This window comes from Cimex lectularius, unplaced genomic scaffold, assembly GCF_000648675.2.
Source record: "Cimex lectularius strain Harlan isolate CLEC.00 unplaced genomic scaffold, Clec_2.1 scaffold1, whole genome shotgun sequence".
NCBI lineage: Eukaryota > Metazoa > Arthropoda > Insecta > Hemiptera > Cimicidae > Cimex > Cimex lectularius.
In genome coordinates, this window is record NW_019392813.1 from 900,733 (window position 1) to 922,560 (window position 21,828).

The 21,828-nt window shown below is 36.6% G+C and overlaps 2 protein-coding genes across 11 annotated transcripts in view; both read right to left on the reverse strand.

The window, feature by feature from the left end:
- Positions 1 to 3,594: 3,594 nt before the first annotated feature.
- On the reverse strand, positions 3,595 to 4,727 carry LOC106673745 (high mobility group protein B4-like). Of its 3 annotated transcripts, none has more exons than XR_001341426.1 (4): positions 4,596 to 4,727; positions 4,243 to 4,508; positions 3,739 to 4,057; positions 3,595 to 3,681 (listed from the first exon to the last, which is right to left on the reverse strand). XR_001341426.1 is itself a non-coding variant. In XM_014405959.1 (4 exons), exons 2-4 carry the CDS (start codon positions 4,492 to 4,494, stop codon positions 3,676 to 3,678), a joined length of 573 nt encoding a protein of 190 aa, XP_014261445.1. In that variant the 5' UTR covers positions 4,495 to 4,508; positions 4,596 to 4,727; the 3' UTR covers positions 3,595 to 3,675. The 3 variants fall into 3 exon arrangements, 2 of the variants coding, with proteins under 2 accessions (XP_014261445.1, XP_014261452.1); XM_014405959.1 differs by having other exon boundaries at positions 4,247 to 4,508; XM_014405966.2 differs by having other exon boundaries at positions 4,247 to 4,508; positions 4,579 to 4,678.
- Positions 4,728 to 7,652: 2,925 nt separating this feature from the next.
- Positions 7,653 to 21,828, reverse strand: part of LOC106673537 (protein bric-a-brac 1-like) — a 512,464-nt gene continuing 498,288 nt past the window's right edge. For 2 of the 8 annotated variants that reach the window (XM_024228316.1, XM_014405753.2), the window contains 7 exons: positions 12,460 to 12,517; positions 12,109 to 12,372; positions 10,947 to 11,101; positions 10,324 to 10,743; positions 9,230 to 9,361; positions 9,007 to 9,141; positions 7,653 to 8,931 (listed from right to left, as the gene is read on the reverse strand). In XM_024228316.1, coding sequence (XP_024084084.1) covers positions 8,749 to 8,931; positions 9,007 to 9,141; positions 9,230 to 9,361; positions 10,324 to 10,743; positions 10,947 to 11,101; positions 12,109 to 12,372; positions 12,460 to 12,517 — 1,347 coding nt within the window. In that variant the 3' untranslated portion in view covers positions 7,653 to 8,748. Of the gene's footprint in view, positions 8,932 to 9,006; positions 9,142 to 9,229; positions 9,362 to 10,323; positions 10,744 to 10,946; positions 11,102 to 12,108; positions 12,376 to 12,459; positions 12,518 to 21,828 lie in introns of all 8 variants that reach the window. The other 6 variants (XM_024228315.1, XM_014405712.2, XM_014405817.2 and 3 more) reach the window with 5 other exon arrangements.

Genomic DNA, 21,828 nt, shown 5'->3' on the forward strand with positions numbered 1-21,828 from the left:
TAGGATACCATTATGAAGAGGTGTCTTCTCAGTGGGCAGTGGCCCGTCAGGATACCTATCAGCCTCCTAATTCCCATCCTTGAGTTAGAAAAGCCATTTCGATTCTGCGGTTTAATCACCTTAAACTCTTTCAATTGCCTGTGTCCATAGATTCCACTCCTTAAGGAATTGTTTCATAGGCCAGTTTTTAATATTCTCTGGTTTGGTATATGAGACGCGTTTCGGAATTTCGACTCTTCAGTGTGCCTATGTGATTCTCTGAACACGTTTATAAAATATAAAATCTTTTAGCAATTGGTGCACATGTCTAGAATGATTCACAGATTTGGTCAGAAAGGTGATTGTGCTGTATTAAGAGGTTTCAAGACGCATAGGCGAACCTCCTTCCTCACCTGTGCCCATCACTGGTGTTCCTCAAGGCTCCAGATCTCCTACCTTCCTCTTTTGTTGTTGTATTAATGATCTTCCTTATATTTTTAAATATTGCACGTTTCACTTCTACGCTGAAGAACTCCAAATATCTCTCTCCGACCTAGCATACCTATCACACTCTGCGAGGTAGTGCCTTGCCGTTTCTTCTTTTGTTTCGCAGAAGCAGCAAAAGGGATCTGGTAGGATACCCATTATGAAGAGGTGTCTTCTCAGTGGGCAGTGGCCCGTCAGAATATCTATCATCCTAATTCCCTTCCTTGAGTTAGAGAAGCCATTTCGATTCTGCAGGTTTGATCGCCTTAACAAATTCTTTCGATTGCCTGTGTCCGGGGGATAAATTCCACTCCTTAAGGAATTGTTTCATGCCCCAGTTGTTGATACTCTCTTTCACTGTGCTCATAGAGTGAGGTAATACCAGTTGTGGCCCGACAAACGCAGTATTAGAACCTTCTTTGGCTAGGCCATCCGCCTTTTCATTCCNCCTGCCCCCGTACCTTCTTGTGTTCTAGATCCATCTGTGTACCAGAGGATGGTGCCATTTTTAAAGGAGTTATTTCTCTTTCTTTCCCATTCTTTTTTGGAACCCAGATATATTCGGAATTTTTGGTTAAATTCAAACATCCTGTTCATGTCGTCTCTTGGAGCCATGAGTGATGGGTGGTCTTTCTATAGTTACTGTCTCTCCATTTCAGTTTTATTCCTGTTAGAGGTTTCTCTCTGATAAAGTTGATGATGGTTTTCTGTGCTGTCCTTACTACCATGTGATGTAGGGGGATGGCATCTGAGAAAACATTTACACATGGGCATATACAACGATGATCTCATTTGCAGATTATGAATGAGGAAGAAGAAACAGACACTCATATCATCTTCGAATGCGAAGCAACAGCTCAATGGAGATTTAACCTAACATACAGAAAAAACTTACGGAATCAAATTGCAGCAGCGACAGTCAATGACCTGATACTTCTAAGGAGAAGGATTGAGTCTATTGCACTGAGCTTAGGAACTAGGAAGGTACAATAAGCCAGAAGGCTGCAGTGCCTGGGGAGCGCAAACCCCGTTTCCTAGTATCCTTTTTTACCATACCATACTGGAGGACGGACTGTAATCCATATTGTTGAAGGCAACTTCACCGCAGTCCGTTATGTCCATGAAATTATTGAGGAATTCATCCCCCAAACCAGGGATTTCATTGGCAGGGATTTTCAATTTCTAGATGGCAATGCCAGACCTCAAAGAAGCAGAGTTGTTCATGAGTGTTTAGAAAACCTGGGAATTTCCCATCTGCCCCATTACCCATTTTCTCCAGATCTCCATCCCATTAAGCACATGTGGGATGCGTTGCAAAGAAAGCTTTTTGATCACAATCCACAGTCAGTTGACCTGTACAACAACTGAGTGCAGTGATGCAACATCTATGGACGTGAAATTCCTTATGAAATTAGTGACAACCTTATTAATACTATGCTGAACAGGTGCACAGAGGTTTTAGATAACATAGGACATCATACATTAATTGTTTAACATTAATTGTTTAGGACAGCATTAATTGTTTAAAAAACTTAGTGTCCAATAAACAAAATTAAGGAATTAAAACCTTTTATTTTGAAATTAATTAAGGTTTTCAGTTGAGATAAAAAAAGTCAATGGCACGAGCGGGATTCGAACCCACGATCTTCGGCTTGATACGCTGCTGCTCTACCACTTGAGCTATCGTGACCTCGATCCACTCGGACACCAACTTCCTATCTCAACCCCACCTTTTGAGTTTTCCCTCCTTTTATTACTTTTATTTTGTTATTTATAATTAAATTTTTCTTCGGTAAAAACTTAATAATTTCTAATAAATTTTAATGCAATTTATAATAAAATTAAAATGCTAGGGAAAGGATTGGCAACATCCCTATTCATTTTTGAACAGTTTGTTTGTATAGATTCATAATCTTAGCATGTAACTAATATAAGTAAAAAATAATAATTTGATAATGGATAATTCAAAATTAGATTTTCATGTTTATAAAAAAAGTGACTCTGGGGAAGCGAAAGTGGACAGGTGCCACAATGGAAGTTTTGATGGATCTGGCGGGCACTGGAAAGAGTTCTATCTTGCAGAAATGACAATATTTCTGTCCTCACTTAGCATCGTAAAGCACTGAGATCCATTACCAGGCCACCTATTGGCATTTCCAGTCTCTGAATCGGGAGACCATGCTCTGAGAAACGCCAATTGCCTCTGCGATATCACTTGCCGGTGACCTCAATGTCTCATTCTCATAATAATATTGCTTACTTATGGTTCAAGATGATGTCTTTCCATGGTTAAAGAGAATACAACTGGATTGATATGGATAAAATATGCGAAATCTTCATGTTTACTATTCTTAAGTAAATCCATTATTAAAAATGAGGATTAAACATTTGCTTGTTTTTGGTTTATATTTTCTATTTTGTTTTATCCAACTAACACGGATATATTGGTTAATTTAATTAAAATTAATAGAATAAGATTAAATTACAAGGATCACTATTCATTTTTGAAGGCTTTAAAAAGTTATTAGCAAGAAACATTAATGAAAAATGGAAAAAAGACATACACAAATGGCCTTAGAATATTGGATTGGTTGGATTAGGTCAAGATGGTCTATCCTTGTTTGCCATGGATTAAATTCATGTCAAATCACCATTATGTATCTTCTAAGATGTTTCATTCGTTTAACATTATATTTTATCCTTTTCATGTAGCGTCATTCTATGACTATTATATTTTTTTTAGTTGAGATGAAAAAAAGTTAATGGCACGAGCGGGATTCGAACCCACGATCTTCGGCTAGATACGCCGCTGCTCTACCACTTGAGCTATCGTGACCTCGATCCACTCGGACATCAACTTTTTGTCTCAACCCCACCTTATGAGTTTTCCCTCCTTTTTGCCATTTTTCGGGTTCGAATCCTGCTCGTGCCATTAACTTTTTTTCCTCTCAACTAAAAACCTTAATTAATTGTAATGTATTAATTGGTCAAGCGGACCACAAAATTAGTGAATTTTTAGGCTATCTTACAAAGAATTTACTTTTTTATGTTTATCCTTATTTTACAAGTTGTACAAGGTAAAATATAAAATTATAAATTTTACAGTCTTTGTATTGTGTAATTCCAGAATATGTTAAAATTCATTTAATTTGGTACAACAATTTTTTATAAAATTATAAAAATAAAAAACACTCATTTTCACTCTGCGCTCTAGATCTGAAAAAAAAATTTCTAAGTGATTTGCAAAACATTCTCCGTTATTCAATTACTAACCATTTCATCTAGCTCATCCATCAAATCGACGTCTTCGTATGTTTCATTCATGTCTTCTAAAGGAAAAGTGGCACTGTTAAGACTGAGCTGGTGGTGGTGCCTTTGTTTGTTCTTTGCCTGGTTCACTTTCATCGTTGGGGCTTTCTTTTGATTTTTACTGTTTTCCAATTCCGCCATCCGCTTGTATCTCTCTTTTTCCGTTGGCTCCAGAGCCTTCCACATTTTTGAAACTTCTTTGGCGATTTCGGTTAATTTAAATGTTGGATTTTCACTCTTCACTTTTGAAAATTGTGACAAATAAAAAATCAAGTATGCATTTCTGTAAGAAACAAGTAACAATTAAAGTTTAGGAACTTCTATTTTAAAAAGTATAAAGTCTAAATTATTTATACTACTAAAATCATTCATTACTTTAATTCAATTTTAATGGACAAAATAATCAAAATGAAGTTTTATTAATTTATCCTGAATAAAAGAAAAAATTATGCATTTTTTGTTGAATACTTACTTGCGTCCTTGCTTCTTTTTTGGAGCGATGTGTTTCTTTTCAAGATTGTAACGTCTCAAATCTGCACTAGCCTTGTCAACATATTTTTGTTTTTCGCTCTCATTCATTGAACTCCATTTTTCAGCACATCGTCTTCCCATTGTCGCTACGTCGACACCTTTTTGCTTTCGGAACTCCTCTTTAACGAAATAGATGTAAGCACTGATTGGCCTCTTTGGTCGATAACTTTCTGTGTTTCTTTTAGACATGCTAACCAATATTTCTGCAATGGAAAATGGAATCACACTTATAGATGCAATTATAAAGTTGAACATTTTTTTTATTTGCCTAACTTGATCAAGTGATTTACCTGCAGTTTCTACCTAGGAGAGTATTTATTTAAAAAAAAAATAACAAACTTTATCTGGTAAAAATTTAAACAATTGATTGACCAAATAAAAATTAACATATGAAACTACTTTGCAATGTGTAAAAATGTTTTATAAAACAAAAAACTGTAAATATTAAAAATGGGATCTTGGAAAACGTGTATATATATATATTTTAATAGTAAAACGATGAAATGATAAAATTGAAGTCTTTTAAAATTTGGTCGTTTCCGATCATTTTCGAATATAAGCAGACCAAAATGATTGAGAACGACCAAACTGCAGTTTCGTCACCACGCAGATAAAATGGAAAAATTCACAAATATATCTTTGTACTATTAAAATTCACTTGTGTAAATTACAAAACTATTCAGTGGCTTCTGGCCAATATTTTTTTGTATTAAAGAGAATACAAAAGTTGTTCCTTCATTTTAACTTATGCAATTTTCATATTGTTTCTTTTATTTACAACATAAACCCTACCATTTTACCGAATTTCATATTCTAGCTATTTAGAAAGTGCCTTATAATTTTGACAGTGAAATTACACTCCAACTAGCGATACTAATTTTGAGAAAATTGCAATTTTCAGATTTTTCCTTTACTTGCTGTAGAAAAACTTTTGAACAAATTTCACGCTATTCGGGAAGTACCTTGTTTGATGATCAGTGAGTCAATCACAGGTTCATAACCCAGCATAAATCTCCGAAATAAAATATATACAATAGAAGTTGACAATTTTCCCCCGAAATTGGAACAGTAGATGTCATTGCTGAGTCAAGTTTATGACACCGTTCAATAAATTTGGGGGCACATTGAGCAACCTTTTTCAACATGCATGATGGGGTCATTTTTCACCGTATTAAAACACCAAACTCTTCATTTTGCAAATATTAATTGAAATTGGATACTTACTGACTGGTTTGCTCATTTTCAGTAGGATTTGTCATAGGAAGGAAAATAAAACAGACTGATTTCATTTATGTGTACATAATTTTATTGCATTTTATAGAATGCAGCTAACACAGTTATACAATGATACATTCTAAAAATCCATTAGCCTGCGATAATATTTCCTGTATGTTAAAGATAAATTATAAGGTCAAAACTATGCCTACAAACAATATTGTTGACGTTTTTTTAAAAAACTTTTAATTTTGTCATTAATAGCCTTTTTGTTTAAATATACTTTTGTGAAATAATAAAATCAATTTTTAGTTCTTCTTTTTTAAACTTCATCAATAGTTAAAATTAAAACAACATAGAAGAAATGGTCAGAAAATGGAAGGCACTTTTTTTTGTCAAATTTTTGAACACAGGTCCATCAAGCCGAAACTAAGGGAAGAGGGAGGAGGAATTCGCCAAGTCACAAAATTTACAAGAAATATACTTCATTTGTAGGCACTAATGTATGATCCTAAAACAATTTGCTTTTTGCATGGAGCAATTAACAGGCCATTTGTCTGTACAATTTTATTCAAAAGCTGTCCAATAAGTCCACGGAGGCCAATTCTTTTCCCATTCTTTCCAACTAGCCTATTTGTTAAGAATAGCAGATTTTTTTTTTTAACCATAGGTGTCCTGTTGAGTTCTTTCAAGTGTCTTTTTATCCGGGCCTCATATATTGACACAGATGATTGTTAAGAAAATATTGCTTTAAAATGTTCAGACTAGACTACTAAACTACAATGTTGATGTGGCATTTCTAATCTTCAACTAACTATTTGGTCTGTAAATCTGCTTGATATCCACAATTAAATATATCATAACGTTATACAAAATTTTTTGACTTTATATTTATATAAGACTTCAAGATGTACTTTGAAAATTATTTCTTTTTTTTAATTTTTTTATTTTAATACAGTTGTAAAATAAAATATTCTCCAGTCCGTGCAGATATCAAGTATATGCTAATATTTTGAGTAGTTGGATACCTATGAAGAAAAATGAATGGAGAGAAAATGTTTTGGCCGAGTAACATTTTAGGGAACTATAAATGTCATTAATTTGTAAATACATTAATAGTTCTGACCATTTTCTTAATATATATTTACGATTTTTATTTACATTTTGGGTCACTAATTGCATATCATATGTATTTTGTTAAAATTCACTTTATCTTATCATTAATTATAATTTGGTTCAACCACCGCATAATGGATAACAACAGTCATATTTTGTATAAATGAGATAAATAATGGAACGCAGTAGCGCTGAGATTCCTTCAGGAAGCATTAATTATAAGATTTTTTTTTCTTTACTCTTACATGTATTGTTAACACAATATTACATAAGCTTACTTTTACACACAATGACAGTTACTATACATACTTATTTATATATTTACATTATCTTTCTTTTTATATTTATTATAATTCTGTTTAATTTCACAAATACTTATCTAAATCATCTATATTTGGGCAACATGTTGTGATTTTAGGAAGGCAATTGCAGTCTAAACTCATCCCAAATTTACACGATATTTTTACAAATGAAATTTAGAATTTTTATTTGGCGAATTTTGATTTTTTTGTGTGAATTTTCCTTTTATTTTAAATATTATACTTTTTTAAATAAAAATATATGTAGTATGCCCAAACAACAGTTTGAAAATATATATTTAAACATCATTCTGCCAGGTTTATGGAACCACATTTGCATAACTGTTATGTGTCTGTGATGCACCTAATCTATATAATTATAATGCAGTGTTCTAATTATGCTTCAAGTAAATAACAGATACATGAAATTATCCCACAACATGAAATTGTGCTCGTTTTTCTTTTATTTTTTTTAAATTATATTAACATTAGCCGTTATGGGTTGTACATAAATTTAAATTGGCCTTTGTAATCTAAAGAAATCAGTTTATTTGTTTATAGCAGTAATGCAATACAGGTAGACCATTAATTACAGGTCAGTTATAAGACTCACAATCTATTTATAGAGTTACTAATATCTTTTGACATACAATAAATATATATATTTATTTATAATTTTTTTCTGTAACTAGTTCATATAGAGTGTTTTCTATAAAATACCCTACAATATAGTCTGCATTATTTACATAAATTCTTATTTAAAATAAATTATAATGGTTAAAAACGATTAAATATTTGGTATCCAGAAGAAGTTCTTATTTTTACCTTAAAATAAATATAAACACAACAAATGGAATACCTTAGCTTAGTTTACACAATATTAAACATTCTTTCCCCCCCTAACAATTAATTATTTTTCAGTAATCCAATACCACAGAAATAAATGTATTAAAAAAAAAAAAAACTGATGTCTTAAACTTCGATTCAGATCACAATTAGCCGATGTCACTAAATGAAAGCTATAATTTATACGAATCGCGGTGATTCTCAATAATCAATATGGAAAACTAAGTAATAATTAACGTAACATTAGAGGATATAGATAACAAAGTATACATATCTACCTTGTGTGATGGCTGATCAGATCAAGTTTTGTTTTATTCAAAATGACTAGTAGTAAAATTATACTACCGAGGGAGATACACAACTACACAATCCCGAATGCCCAGAGACATATATATCACTTGTGCAAATGATTACATAATGAATAATAAGCGATACACAGTAATTAAAAAAAAAAGCAATATTGTTATTCACATATTCACAGATTCAAATTATTTATACAATTGAAGGATTGATATTTTATACCAATTTTCATTATCTTCATATAATTCTGATAACATTAAATAACCTCTTAAACAATAAATACAATAATACTACACTGCAAACCTACTGTTGTACTTTAGTACAGATTTAACTTAAAAAATAGTTGATATTGTATACGACCAAGTCTTATCTTACATTTTTCTTTTTTTATATAAAAAGTAAATAAATAGACAATATTATAAAGGAATCTTATATTGATAACAGTATACAATATGCCAAACGCTAGACATAACAAACTTGTACCCTTTCACTGTACAGCTTTCACACGAACGATATTCAATCCCATCTTCCTCAAAAGTAAGTTTGTTGGTAATTTTTTTTTTTTTTAATTTGTAATTGTTTGCAATTTTTTCTCTCTCCCGAAATTGAGGAACTAATAAAATAGTTACAGTTCAATAGAGTACCACAGAGCTTTGATTTGTTCAAGTTATTCAGAGACGTTTGTCGTCATGTCGATGGACATCTGGATAGGCTCTTTCTTGGCGTTGGATGGCGGGCTTTTCACAAGATCTTCAATGTCATCTTGGAACAGAGATTCTGTCCTTGGCGGTCCGTATGATTCGCACTGGCCTTTGAAAGGCAAGCTCACATTGCTGACACCGATGCCAACCTGTAATTGTCACATCAATTAACACTAATTGAAAATATATTAAATATTTTATTTGAAATTAATTTAAATACTTACTTTAACTTTGGCAGCTTCGGATACAGGTGGGTGTTTCATCATGTTCTCCATCTCCTCCTGGAACATGTGGTCCGCCCTTGTAGACAGGTCGTTGGGCATGGAAGTATTCTGTAATTTATATGGCATCAGCGGGGGCTGAAATTGAAGATTTGATTTCATTTTTTATAAAAGAGCACAGAAAGACCGAGTTGATTTTCTATCTTTAATTTAAAAATCGACTCACTTTCATCTTAGGGGTCTCGCTCGATTGCGGCCTTTTGACCAAATCTTCGATCTCTTCTTGGAACATATGCTCGTTTCTGGGTGCCGACGACAAATCGTTGACCATCGGTTTAAATCCCATGTTAAGAGCCATCTGAAATTGTCAGGATCTTTACTTCAGGCTTTTTGTTTTTGCACATCAATAAGCTTCAAAAGTCTTAAAATTTGCCATATGCGGAAGTTTAAGGAGCCTATGGTGTTTATCCAAATCAACCAAATATTTGTGTCATGTCTAATTTAATTGAATCTTGAACTTTTAAAATATAGTTTTTATAACTATTGATTACTGTTCAGACTTTTTTCACATTTGAAATATTAAATTAGTGACAATAATATATTACATAAAACATAATACTAAAGTGAATATATAGTGAACACTTTGTGAGGATTGAACGTTTGACTGTAGCTTTTCACTAATCATTCTGATCTCCCTGTTCTCATCACACAGAAAAGTACAAGAGAGAATCAAAATATGACAATTCTTTTTTGTATTTAATGAATTGCCATTAATTTCCTACTCAGTAGTGATCATGATGAATGATTACTTAAGAATGGAGTCTTGGTATCAAAGATGGTGATATTTTAGAAAAAGGTGGAGAGATAATAAATATTATATTAGTGATAATAATATAATAATATATTGCATAAAATATAATAGTAAAGTGAATAAGCACTTTTGTGAGGACTGAACGTTTGGCTGTAGCTTCTGTAGCTCGATTGTTACTGATCATTCTGATCTCCCTGTTCTCATCACACAGAAAAGGACACGGGACAATCAAAATATGACAAATCTTTTTTGTATTTAATGAATTGCCATTAATTTCCTACTCAGTAGTGATTATACCTATAGTTTATACATGAAGAGTTCATACTAATTTATCTTAATTAAATTTTTTTCCCATTTACTTAAGAATGGAAGTCTTGGTATCGATGGTGATTGGTTTTTAGACACGTGTGGGGAGTTAATATCCGTTTTGGCCGTGAAAGCGGTGAAAATCGAATTTTTAGATTAAAGAAGAAAAAGAGGAAGAAGAAAAGAAATGATTTAGAACTTACCTCCATATTATTGTTGGGCTGGGTGAGAGGAGACGACCTGGGCGAGCTGTCGACTGGGCTCGGAGAGTGGAGGACGAGGTTGTTGCCGTTAGCGCAGTGTGCAGCTGCTGCAGCGAAGAAGCCGAAGTTGGGCGACCTATTGTGAAGGTGGGACGGCTGCTGGTGCTCCTGGGCCGTCGGGTGGTGCTGGGCGTGGTTCTGGTGGTGGTGGTGATGATGCTGCTGGGCTGCTGCTGCGAGCATCTGCTGCCTCAGATTCTGGGCGACTGCGACGACTGCCGCAGCTGCGGAATTCGGCGAAACACCGCCGGCGCTGACCGAATCCGAACCGGCAACGCTTCCGGGGCCGCTGCCTCCACCACTACCGCCGCCGCTGTTGCTGTAGTTATGCGCAACTTCCTGTCCGCAGAGTTGTGTTTTCTATAGTTTGGTCAGATAAAAGTGGAAATGTAACAGCACACAACACACATTGTCGGTGGTGAGTTTCGGAAATGGAAAAAGATTAGTGCAAGAGAAGAAATCAAGGACATGCTTAAGTTAACAAAATAAGAAGACAATTCTCAGTGTCTTAAACAGTTATATAAGAGGGTTTGAGAAGAAAATAGTGAAGTCTGATAGATTACCTGCTGCAGTCTATGATAGCCGAGGTTCATTGTATCGTCTTTCATGTGTTGCGGATCCCGGAAAACGACAGCCCTGATGACACCGCGTATGTGTTCTTCGGGCCAAATGCCGAGCAAAATTCTCTGAGGCCGGCCACGTCCTTTCGGCCGCAAATCTGAAAACATCCAAATCGGACCATGAACTCAACACACTTCATGAAGTCTTATTTATTAGAAGTGAAGGACAAAGTGATGGAACGGGATAAGGAAAGCTGTAAAGGAATTTATGCAAATTGAAGAAATGTCATCAAGAATCTATTGTCTCGTCGTGGTAAGATTGTCTTTAGAACCGGAAGGAAGTCTCATACGACGTCTAACTTATGCACTTTCTAAGCATTTGCAATTCAGCCCGTATGTCGTAGTCTCGACAAGCCGAGAAAATTGAAAATTACTGCCTTAATTAAGCCACTCACAAAGTGCGGTTGACTTTGTTATATAGAGTGGAATCGGGAAAATAATTTCTATTAACACCTGCATTGATATAAATGAACCGACACCGGGGTGGGCGGATGAATCGGAGCAGGACGACCCTGATTTTGTTATTCGAGAGGTACCGTTTTCATCAATTGACTGAGATAAAACATTAAATAACCATGTTAATTAAAATGTATTGAATAACACACATACACGATTAGTTATATTTAATGCAACAGGTGTTAAAAGCCTTTTCGACACAGGTTTTCCATTAAAAGCGTTGTCTCTAAACAGTGAACCACGTTCGATTTAGTTTTTAAATTGTTCACACGTGTTACGATCAAAAACGATATTTAAGTCATTAAAATGATCAAAAATTAATAGATTGAAATAGTTCGACTTCGATCAGAAAATAAAAATGGCTCCAACGGGCAGCATATCGATCTCTCTTTGGTACTTCAATTTTGAATAGTCCTATCGACATTCACTCTTTTGAAAAATAATCTTACATGGAATTGTTATCTACCTTTAACTACCCGCTTACATAAGTCTTGTTATCTAAAGTTCCAATAATTGCTAAGTTTGTACCTAAGTACATGTTGTATTGGTTGTTAGGGTCAAAAAGAACTTTGGATTTCTATTAGGTTAAAACGACTTCAGTAGACATGAAGTACTGTCTTTTGAGATATATATAAATTGCCGAATTTACCTGATCCGCCGTCAGCAGACGGTCCTAGCATGTTGTGAACCCGGTTGGCGTAGAGGACGAAGGTGGGATAAGGGATGTCGTATTTCCTCGCTGCCTGTGATAGGCTCAGCCCTTCCTTCAGAACGGACAGGATCGCCTCAGCCATCGTCTCCGGCCTCCAGGACTTGAGTGGCCCTCGCTCGCGGAACCTCAGGTTGTGGACCAGGCTCTGGTTCGTGTTCCAGCACTTCTGCCACATCGATTGCAGTTGGTACTGGTAACTGTCTGCTGGAAGAGACCGCAATCTCATTAGATCTTGTTTCGAGGTCGAATGGTCACTCTGCGAGCTTGGGTTACGATAATAGTCCTTACCGGCCAAAGAAGACGTCGAAGCTCCTAGCCAGGCGTGCGAAGACTCGAGCATTTTGGCCTGAAAAACAAAACAAACATTAATCATTGGATTAACAACGCTGTTCTTTCATGCTATAACAAATTAAACACTGTGTGTATTTTAAACCTACGGCAGAATAACCAGAACAAACTTTAACACACACTACATGTGGCATGATAGATTTGAACGGCCACCGTCAAGTGAAGGTAGTCGTAATTGGCCATTATGGCTTGAGGTAATCAGCAGACCCTCAGGGGTACCGACAAAACAGAAGATGGTCGTGCGGCCACCTGCACGATGTCTTCTGTCTCTAGTAGGGGTTGGAAGGAAGGGTTGAGCTGATCGGTTGCGAATTACTGGATTACAATATTGAGGAAGTTTGGAATGAAATCTGTGGTATTGGCAGTTTAGATCAAAGTAGACTGTATTATTTAGATCAAGTATTGTGCGTAGAATTTTGGATTGTAAGGATTTTGTTGATGTTGGACCGCTTGGTTGCCTCGTACGGTTCAAATCCGTAGGTCCAAACTGGGACGATGGGCAGAGTATAATACTTTTGTGTTATTGTGATAGTTGACAAGTGGTCTTTTTCGCGTTTCATATTTGAGTAGTTTTAGTATGTGTCTTCCAAATTTGTCCAGGTAAAGTCCAAGAGGAGGAGAGGAGTAAGGAATCAAGCGTTCCCTGGATGACGCCGTCTAAAATGGCATAAATTGAATAGTTAGAGGTGCATTGAGTTACTTGGAAGCATCGGTTTGTTGTGATTAGAAGAAAAGGAAGAATGGGGCAAGGATGCCCTTTTGATTTGGTGGTGCTGTTCAACAGCTTCCTCTACCGAAGACAGAGTTCCTCAAGGGATGGTTAGCAATCCACTTAAAAAAAATCCGTGGACGGAACGGTATCCGGAGGCCCTGGGGAGACAGTTGCCATGCCTAGGGGAGCATGGCTGGAATGCCGGACAGACGCGTCCTTTGGCCTCCTTTTGCTATGCGGTACACGGTCGGTTGCACAATGTCTACCCTCCCCCTCAGAAGGGGCAAGTGGAGAGGAAGTTCGTCTCGGTCCTTAGGGGGCCGACTTCTACACCGGACTTGCGAGTAGCACATCCGCAAGCAGAAGTTCGACGTCTCTCACCTTGAGAAACAAAACGTCCTATAAGGCCACGTGCTCGGTGAGGACGAAAAAGATCCTCATGTCATTTTCAGGACTACGAGTAAATATGGAAATAATGTTTAGTATTAACAACTACAAGACCATTAAAAAAGCATAGATCTCATTTATAAAAACCAATTGTGTCTATGCAAGGGGTGACCTGACTCGGGGGTCTTTCGCGCTTTTCTCAGGTGATGCCCATTTACCCAGATACTGTTTATTGATTATATTCTTTTTAAGAAGAATAAGAATAGTCTTGCTTTCCTCCATTATTTTATACTTAATTAATATTTTCAACCCTAGACCGTTCCCCGGAGCGTCACAGTTTTATTGGTATAAAAAATAAACTACGTGGGAGTTTTTCGCTTAATTTTTGAAAAATCAACCTAACTTTTTCTCTTGAAGGAGTCCGACACTTTCTCGCAGAGTAATCTTAATCAAATGTATTAATTAGATTTAAATAGGAAAGGGGTGGAGGGCCCCCGAGAGGGCAGATTCTTCCAGGCAAGGCTGGCCAAATTAAACTTAATTTAATTTTATTTAAACAACCATCACTTTTCTCGGGCCTGTTTTATCCAGGCGAATCTAATTCAGTATTTCTCTTAAGTATAATTTACTTCAAAAAAGTTATGGCTTTTTCGTTGAAAGTGTTGCTCGGAGATACAGTGTATAGTAAGAATCTGTGTTGGTTTAAAAAAAAAAGTTAAATACAATGGATGGTTTGGAAGGAAATATTAAAAACATCAAGTCTAAAGGTCAAGAATGAAAACATTGATTTTGATAATAGGTAATAAAAGTTTCCAGACGAAAATAATTGCCATAAATCAAATATAATTATAGATTATATAAAATTTAGCACCGTTTACGAGCTATTTATCAGGTCGAGGAATGACAAAAGCAATAAACAAAAGTTGGAATGGTGGAAAAGGAGTGGCCTTAGGCTAGACTGCGTTAATCTGAAATCGGTATCTCATGACTCGTTCGGAATGATGCATTGTGAAGGAGTGATGCCAGGAGACCCCTGTCTTTATCAAATCATCAGTACACGCGAAATACGAGAAGATAACAAACAATACAAAGGGGTCAGCGACTTTCTTGCCGTAGTGGACGATACAATCTTAAGGTTTCCTCAATTTTCCGTTCAGCGGCTCACAATAAATAACCCAATGGTCTTATTATCTTATAAATTATTATCGGATTGCCTCAAATCCCACGAAGCCTTTTGTTCCGATCTCGTAATAACCGTGATTTATCTCGCTTTGTTCGCGTACGCATTCGACGGCGGGCTGAAAGTTAAAACAAAAAAGAGAAAGAAAAATACCGAAGATTATAAGTCGATGTTTGAATAATGGGAAAAACGGATTGTCACCGAAGAGTTCGGAATGAAGTAGCTTCGTCCCGCGGGCAATCGAAACTGTGGTAGCTGTAGGTAAAGCACTCACTAAATACTAACTGTTGGCGGTTGAGTGCGGGGATATGTAGTAATGGCTCCCTCTCACAAACCCAAGGAATTAATAATTAGATTAACCCTTCACTAAAACATCAGGACAAGACCACAACCATTCCCTCAAACCGCATCACAACTACTGCATCTAAAATTTTGAACGGAGTTTTTGCGATTTGTAAAAATCCCCGGAACGATGGGAATTTTTTCGAGTTTTGTGAATCCGTTTCCGGCTGTCCTTTGAGCTTGAAACATCTTGTTCTGGGTCAGGGTCGAGAAGATGAGAGGAGGGTGACCTCTACCGGTGTATCTGGGCCGAGGGTCACTACGTTCCAGCCTATATGCCCTTAGGAAATATCGTATTTTTCTTTCCGCCTTCAAGGGCTGACGTACCGCACGAATTGCATTTTCAATTAAATTAATTTTTTTGGAAGCTGCGGAGGGATGAAATATTTATGAACGTACGTGGGCAAGAAAGAAAAGGATAAAGAGTAGTGAAGAATAAACAAAAGTCATATACTTTCAGTTAGGTTTTTAGGGAGGTTATGATTTTTTTTTGTGTGTAAATGATCTAGGTTGTTTCTTTTTTTAAACGAAAAGTGGTTCCTCAATGTTTTCTTCCTATGAATCTGAACGAAATTTGATTATATGTCCTTAAGTTCTCCTCAAGATCAAGGACGTATATTTCGGGCTAGTTAGCCTTATCTTTCCCTATAATTTTTCTATTCTGTTTCTTTCTCAATTCGGCTTCCGTCATCATCATTTCACGATCCAACAAGGTTTCAAAGTCTAGAGAATAAAAAGTATTTCTTGGGTGCGAGCCTGGATGTAGCACAGGCTTTTAATAAGGTCCGGAACATGCTTTATAAAATTAGACGCTTCCTACACATTCCTTGTTACCTTATCCTGAAATCCTATCTAACGGTCTGCTGCTTCAGGGTGAAGACGGCACATAGTTCTCGGAATTCAGACAGATACAAGCCGGCGTCCCACAAGGGAGCGTTCTTGGTACCATCCTGTTTATCATCCCAGAGTGAAAACGTCATCTTTCCACTGTATGTCAATAACAAATATATACTGATTTCAATTCATGTCAGATAATATGATTATATATTGACAGCAGACTGACGCGCAATCCCCAAATAAGATTTAAAAGAGAAAAACTTAACAGAGAACTTGGACAATTTCGAAGGCTTCTAAACCGGAATCCGTATTACCGTCAGCACTAAACTAACCTTTTACAAGAGTTTAAACCATTTTGGACTTACAGAAAACTGTGGGGTTCTGCCACGCCATCGAACAACCAGTGCTTTCAATCCTTCCAATCAAAAGTCCTCAGACAAATCGTCAAAGCTCCTTATTATGTCACTAACCATTCACAACGGCCTAAATATTCCCCTTATTAACGAAATGTCTGTCCCCGATTCCAAAAGTTTCACACCAATCACTCCATCCAAAACCCTACAGCTCGAGACTTCCTTGCCCCCCCCCCCCCCATAGACCGACTGCCAGCACTGACTGGTTTCTCATGGCATGTGCCGTCCATGTGCAGCACACTGGCATTACAGTTAGTGTTTTGACTGTGTGAAAAAATGTTTTGTAATATGAACTTCTGTGAATGTCCAGATACAAATCAAATAAAAAATAGAGGGGAATGCTTTAAATAATTCATTTTGCAATAAAGAACATAGAAGGTGGGTGAAAAAAAAATCAAAAATTCATTGTGATTTTTAATTATTGTTTTACCTCAGTATTTTTTAGTATTTTATGTTTTAGTCCCATCTGAAGAGGTGGGAACGACGGTAATAGGTAATGATGGACCAACTGGCGATATGATGAATTTTGGGAATGATATTGAACAAAAAAAGGTTCAATTTGATTTGGGAAAGGATGGATTAGACTTTGAAAAAGACTATCTATCAATGCATTTCATCGAGTTGTTCTAATTATACAATTGTATAGTTATTTTGTCTAACCAAAAGAACGAGTACTGCAAAGTACCCCAAAGCAAAGAAGTGTGTTCACCTTTGGTACTTAGCATCCGCTTGTCAAGTTATAGAAAATCTAGTAGAAAGCTTATGTTGTAAGTTTTTTTGTCGCTCGTTTCAACGATATTAGCATCTTAAAGTATTGTACTGCTATATTGGAGTGTTTGGGAGCGGTAGAAAATAGAAGGTACTGACGTGACAACAACGGATTTTCAGTTAGTAGGTGGTACTCATCGCCCAAAGACGATGTGTAAAATAAATCCAAGATGGCCTGTTCTATACGTCAGGAGTTTTAACAATAAGTGTTTCACTTAAAATCATAGTTTAAAAAGAGCAGAGTGAAGAGGGTACATTACGAGGGCGATGTCCCCGCACTGATACATATTTAATGCTCGGGGAGAGATGCATCCGAGAAGCCCGGCGGTATTGTCAGGTCAAATTGGTTGTGGGAGGCAGAAGAAAAGGCCGTCCCGGGGTTAGGGCGTAATTATCATTGCGACTTTTTTTCTTTTTTCCCCCCAAGAAAAAAAGGGGTCGAAACCCCTTGCCGGAGTCCGCCGCAACAAATCCCGCTATTATCAAGCGGCTGTTGACAAAGCGGCTTAACAGCCCCAAGAGCGACTCGAGTGTAAAAACGAGGGCTAGAAGCTAAGACTCCTCCAACCCCTTCAAACCAACCCCCCGCGCAGCCTTTTCAACAGCGACGACTGAATTCACAACCCCCTGTATTTTTATACTCCATTCACCACGGTGGCTCTTTAAATGGTTTTCCACCTGATATCATGCCTTTTCTCAATATCTTCCCGCTAAGATGCTTTTCCTGCCTCTTTTTAATTTTATTTTTATCCCGGCCCGTTTATAAAAGATGCCCGTCCAGTTATGTACTCGTGTTCAACGAGCTTTTTGTAAGACCTCCTAAAAAAAAGTTCGAAAAATTCTGACATAGGTCAGTGCAGAAGTTGGCAATTTCTATACAATTTTCCAATGGAAAATGACATTGTTGTTTCGGAAAGGTTAATAATGTGTAAGGCTGACCCTTACGTATTTTTTTTTTTTTTAAGCTAGGGCCAAATTAATAGCATAGAGTCTAACAGAATACCAAGCAGGTTTCATTCTTAACAGATCAACAACAGATCAGATTTTTTTCCCATGAGAAATGTTTATGAGTATACGCCATTTATTCATACACTTTACATAGAGAAAAATTTTCGAAATAATACAAGAGTTTGCCCTACTAAGATGATAAACTTGGTAAAGCTGTGCCTTCCATATTCATCTGTTAAAGTTTAGTACCAGGGAGATTATAAAAAAAGAGTTAATTAACAGAAGTCTCGGGCAGGGTGACGTTTTGTGAATAATTGTTTAGTGAATTTAGTTCTAGAAAAAATAATAAAAAGTATTTATTCAAATACAAATGGTAGATTTATAATCGATCCATACAGTATATTACAGATTTGTCATTGCAGTAAAGACCATGCAGTATCGTCAAAATTCTATGAGCAAAGTGTGTGGAAAAGAATTGGCCCTGGAAATAACTCAAAATAGAATGTAATTTATTTAGAAATCGTGAGATGTGGTCTGGTGTGATGTAGGATTCAGATATTTTCTTTATCGTGCCAACGTTTCGATTTTTATTGAGATCATCTTCAGGGCTCAAAGTGTTTGTCTTCTGTGTAATTGTGTCGTTCTTGCGTGTCGTGTCGAGAGTGCCCGAGTAATATAAGGTATTGGTTGAGATAAAAAAGGCAGTGTCACGAGCGGGATTCGAACCCACGACCTTCGGCTAAATACGCCGCTACTCTAACCACTTGAGCTATCGTGACTTCGATCAACTCGGACACCAACTTCCCATCTCAACTCACTTTCCGAATTTTCACTCCTTTTTGCCATTTTTTTTATCTCAACCAATACCTTACATAAAGATTAATTAATTGAAAAGAAGTTATTTGGTCAACCGGACCACGAACTCGAATATATGTAACAGATTTGACAGTAGGATCAGTCGTCCCACATTAAATTGAGCGACTTTTGAAAATGTCATGGAATTTAAATAACTGGATTCCATTCTATCGCAAAAGGCGTGAAAAGAGGAATTAAAGAACACCTGACCTCAAGAAATACATAACTCTTAGCGAAAGATTGTTTTTGAAGGGAGGATCTCAAAGTAAAAGAAATGCATAGGTGTGAATCCTCGCAGAAATGGTTGAAAAACTGCTTTTCATTTTGGAAAAAAAAGAAAAATATTCAGTACAACCCATGGTACAACAGATTTGGAAAAGAAGATGTAATGAGCTGGGAAGTACATATGGATTTCCCAACCAATTGTCAGAAATAAAAATATTAAGAGCGGAATGGATAGGACTTGTTGACGAATTTTGTACGAAGGGATAAAAAATAATTTGGCAAGGAAAAGATCACCAGAAGCTGACGAAGTTGAAATACGAAAGTTGGGAGTGAGAAGATTCATAAAAGAGATAGAGATGTCTGGAAAAGTAACCAGGAGGTTAAAACCTGCAGAGGAGAAAAAATAAATAAGAGAATTCTAATGTAATAAAGAAAGATCCTTAGCTGAAGGTAATGAGTGTCCTACGACTTCGGATGCATTCTGATAATTAATCAGAGAGACTAATTTCTGAACTGACACCAAATTCATTTTTGACACACTGCCTTTTGTAGCTGGTTTAATTTTGGAGAAAGAGAAAAATTAAAAACAGCGTGTGTGGTGTTTAGTGATTTAGTCAATGATTATTCGTAGAGATGCGGTCTGGTGTGACGTAGGTTTTAGAAAAACATTTTCTTTATCCAACGTTTCGATCTTTATTGAGACCATCTTCAGGGCTCATAATTTCTGTACTTATAAACTGCTGGTTATAAACCTATTTGAGTATTTATATTTTATTACTTTTTTTCGGCTCTAGCGGTTATCAAGGTTATATGATGTGTGGTGACCGTTACTTGATGGCTATTTGGAGGTCGAGATGCGGCACTCTCAACAGGACACATAAGAATGACACAATTACGCAGAAAACACACTTTGAGCCCTGAAGATGATCTCAATAAAGATCGAAACGTTGGCACGATAAAGAAAATGTTTTTCTAAAACCTAAGTCACACCAGCCGCATCTCACAATCTCCGAATAATCGTTACAAGCAGCTCCAAAAACCCAGATTATAAATGGATTTGTCAGGGGTAAAATGATGTAAATCTGCTTGAAGAATTGCGCGGTCCAGAAGATTTCAGTAAGTTTTAATGATTGAAAGGATTTCTTTTCAACGGTACCATCGCGAAATTTTTTATTCACCGATGGAACGATTGGCTGGAGGAAATGAGGTCTTATAGTCAAATAATACCTCTAGACGTCTGGCCAAACACAGGATGTTACGCCGTTAAAAGCTATTGAAACTCATGTTTTGTACTTATGGCACATAGATGACCACAAGCCCAGGTTACAGGTTTATAAGGTGAACATGCAGCAAAAAATTCCTGAAGGACGAGGTCCTTTCCCGTGTAGTTGGCCATCTACCAACATAAATGGCAGTTGTTTCACCTCCCGCTCTTTTTCTATAGTTTCTTTCTTTTTGGACTTCAACCTGGAAGTTTTTCTACAGTTCTTCAGCCATTTAGGTTACGGTAACATTCCGCTTTGTGTACAATGTTTATTTTTTATTTATTTATTATTTTTTTATATGAGGGTTCGCAACAGCAGATGCCATATAAATCCTCAGGGTACCGGTGTTTTTGAAAAAAAGTTCATTTGTAAGCATATCGGGTTGGAATGCAGGGCCGCTGGATTCGAACCCGGTACCTTTACCTTAGAGTGTTGAGCGCCGTATCAACGTCTGAACCGTTGCGGCCACCGACGCCCTGAACAATGTTTATTATAAACGATCAAATTATAATCAGGCTTATTCTTAATTTAGATTAAGGTGACAATATTGTACAATTTTAATTGTGTGTAGATCGTTCAGTGGACGACTAATGTTACACCATGTCTAGCTGGACTTTGCCCGAGACGTCCGCATGACTGCACAAATTCCATTGTTTTCACGCAGAAGAGAGCAGATACACATCGTAACCATGACATTTATAACTGAGAACCGGGGCATAATTAAAAGAACATCGAAGACAAAAAAAGAGTTATGGAACAAGGTAAATAAAGTAGGGTCGGACTGAAGGGGCGTACCGACCGCTATAAATCCTCTGACGAGGCAATATACATATTCCTTATCTGAAGGAGGACAAGTACCGGTATTTATATCGGGCCCTCGAGTACACGGGCTGTACGTAATACCCACAGAGATGGAAAAACTGGCGTTAACAGTGATTAATCTTTTCGTAAATGCAGTCGAACGTGAATCCTCTTTTAATTTCCCGCATTCGCATGTAAGAGGTATAAACAATCTGTTAACAATTAACGCATCGTATGACTTTTTTTACACTTGTATCTCGTTAACATAATCGCCGATTAAAGTCTGCAATGCGGAAGATTTTTTTGGTGTTTTAACTTCTGAATTAATGAATCGAAAGCATTTAAAAGTATTATGAAGTCACGATATCTCAAATGGTAAGAGCAGCGGCGTATTGAGCTGAAGGTCGTGGGTTCGAATCCCGCTTGTGACACTGACTTTTTTATCTCAACCAAAGCCTTAATGAATCGAAAACGTTTAAAACTATTATGAAGTCACGATAGCTCAAATGGTAAGAGCAGCGGCGTATTGAGTTGGTCGTGGGTTCGAGTCCCGCTTGTGACACTGACTTTTATATC

Bases quoted from the DNA above. Each gene is read 5' to 3' on its own strand.
- LOC106673745 (XM_014405959.1), bottom strand. From the start codon at position 4,494: ATGTCTAAAAGAAACACAGAAAGTTATCGACCAAAGAGGCCAATCAGT. The intron at 4,058-4,246 runs GTAAGTATTCAA...TGTTTCTTACAG, and splicing joins AAAAAGAAGCAAGGACGCAA to AAATGCATACTTGATTTTTT.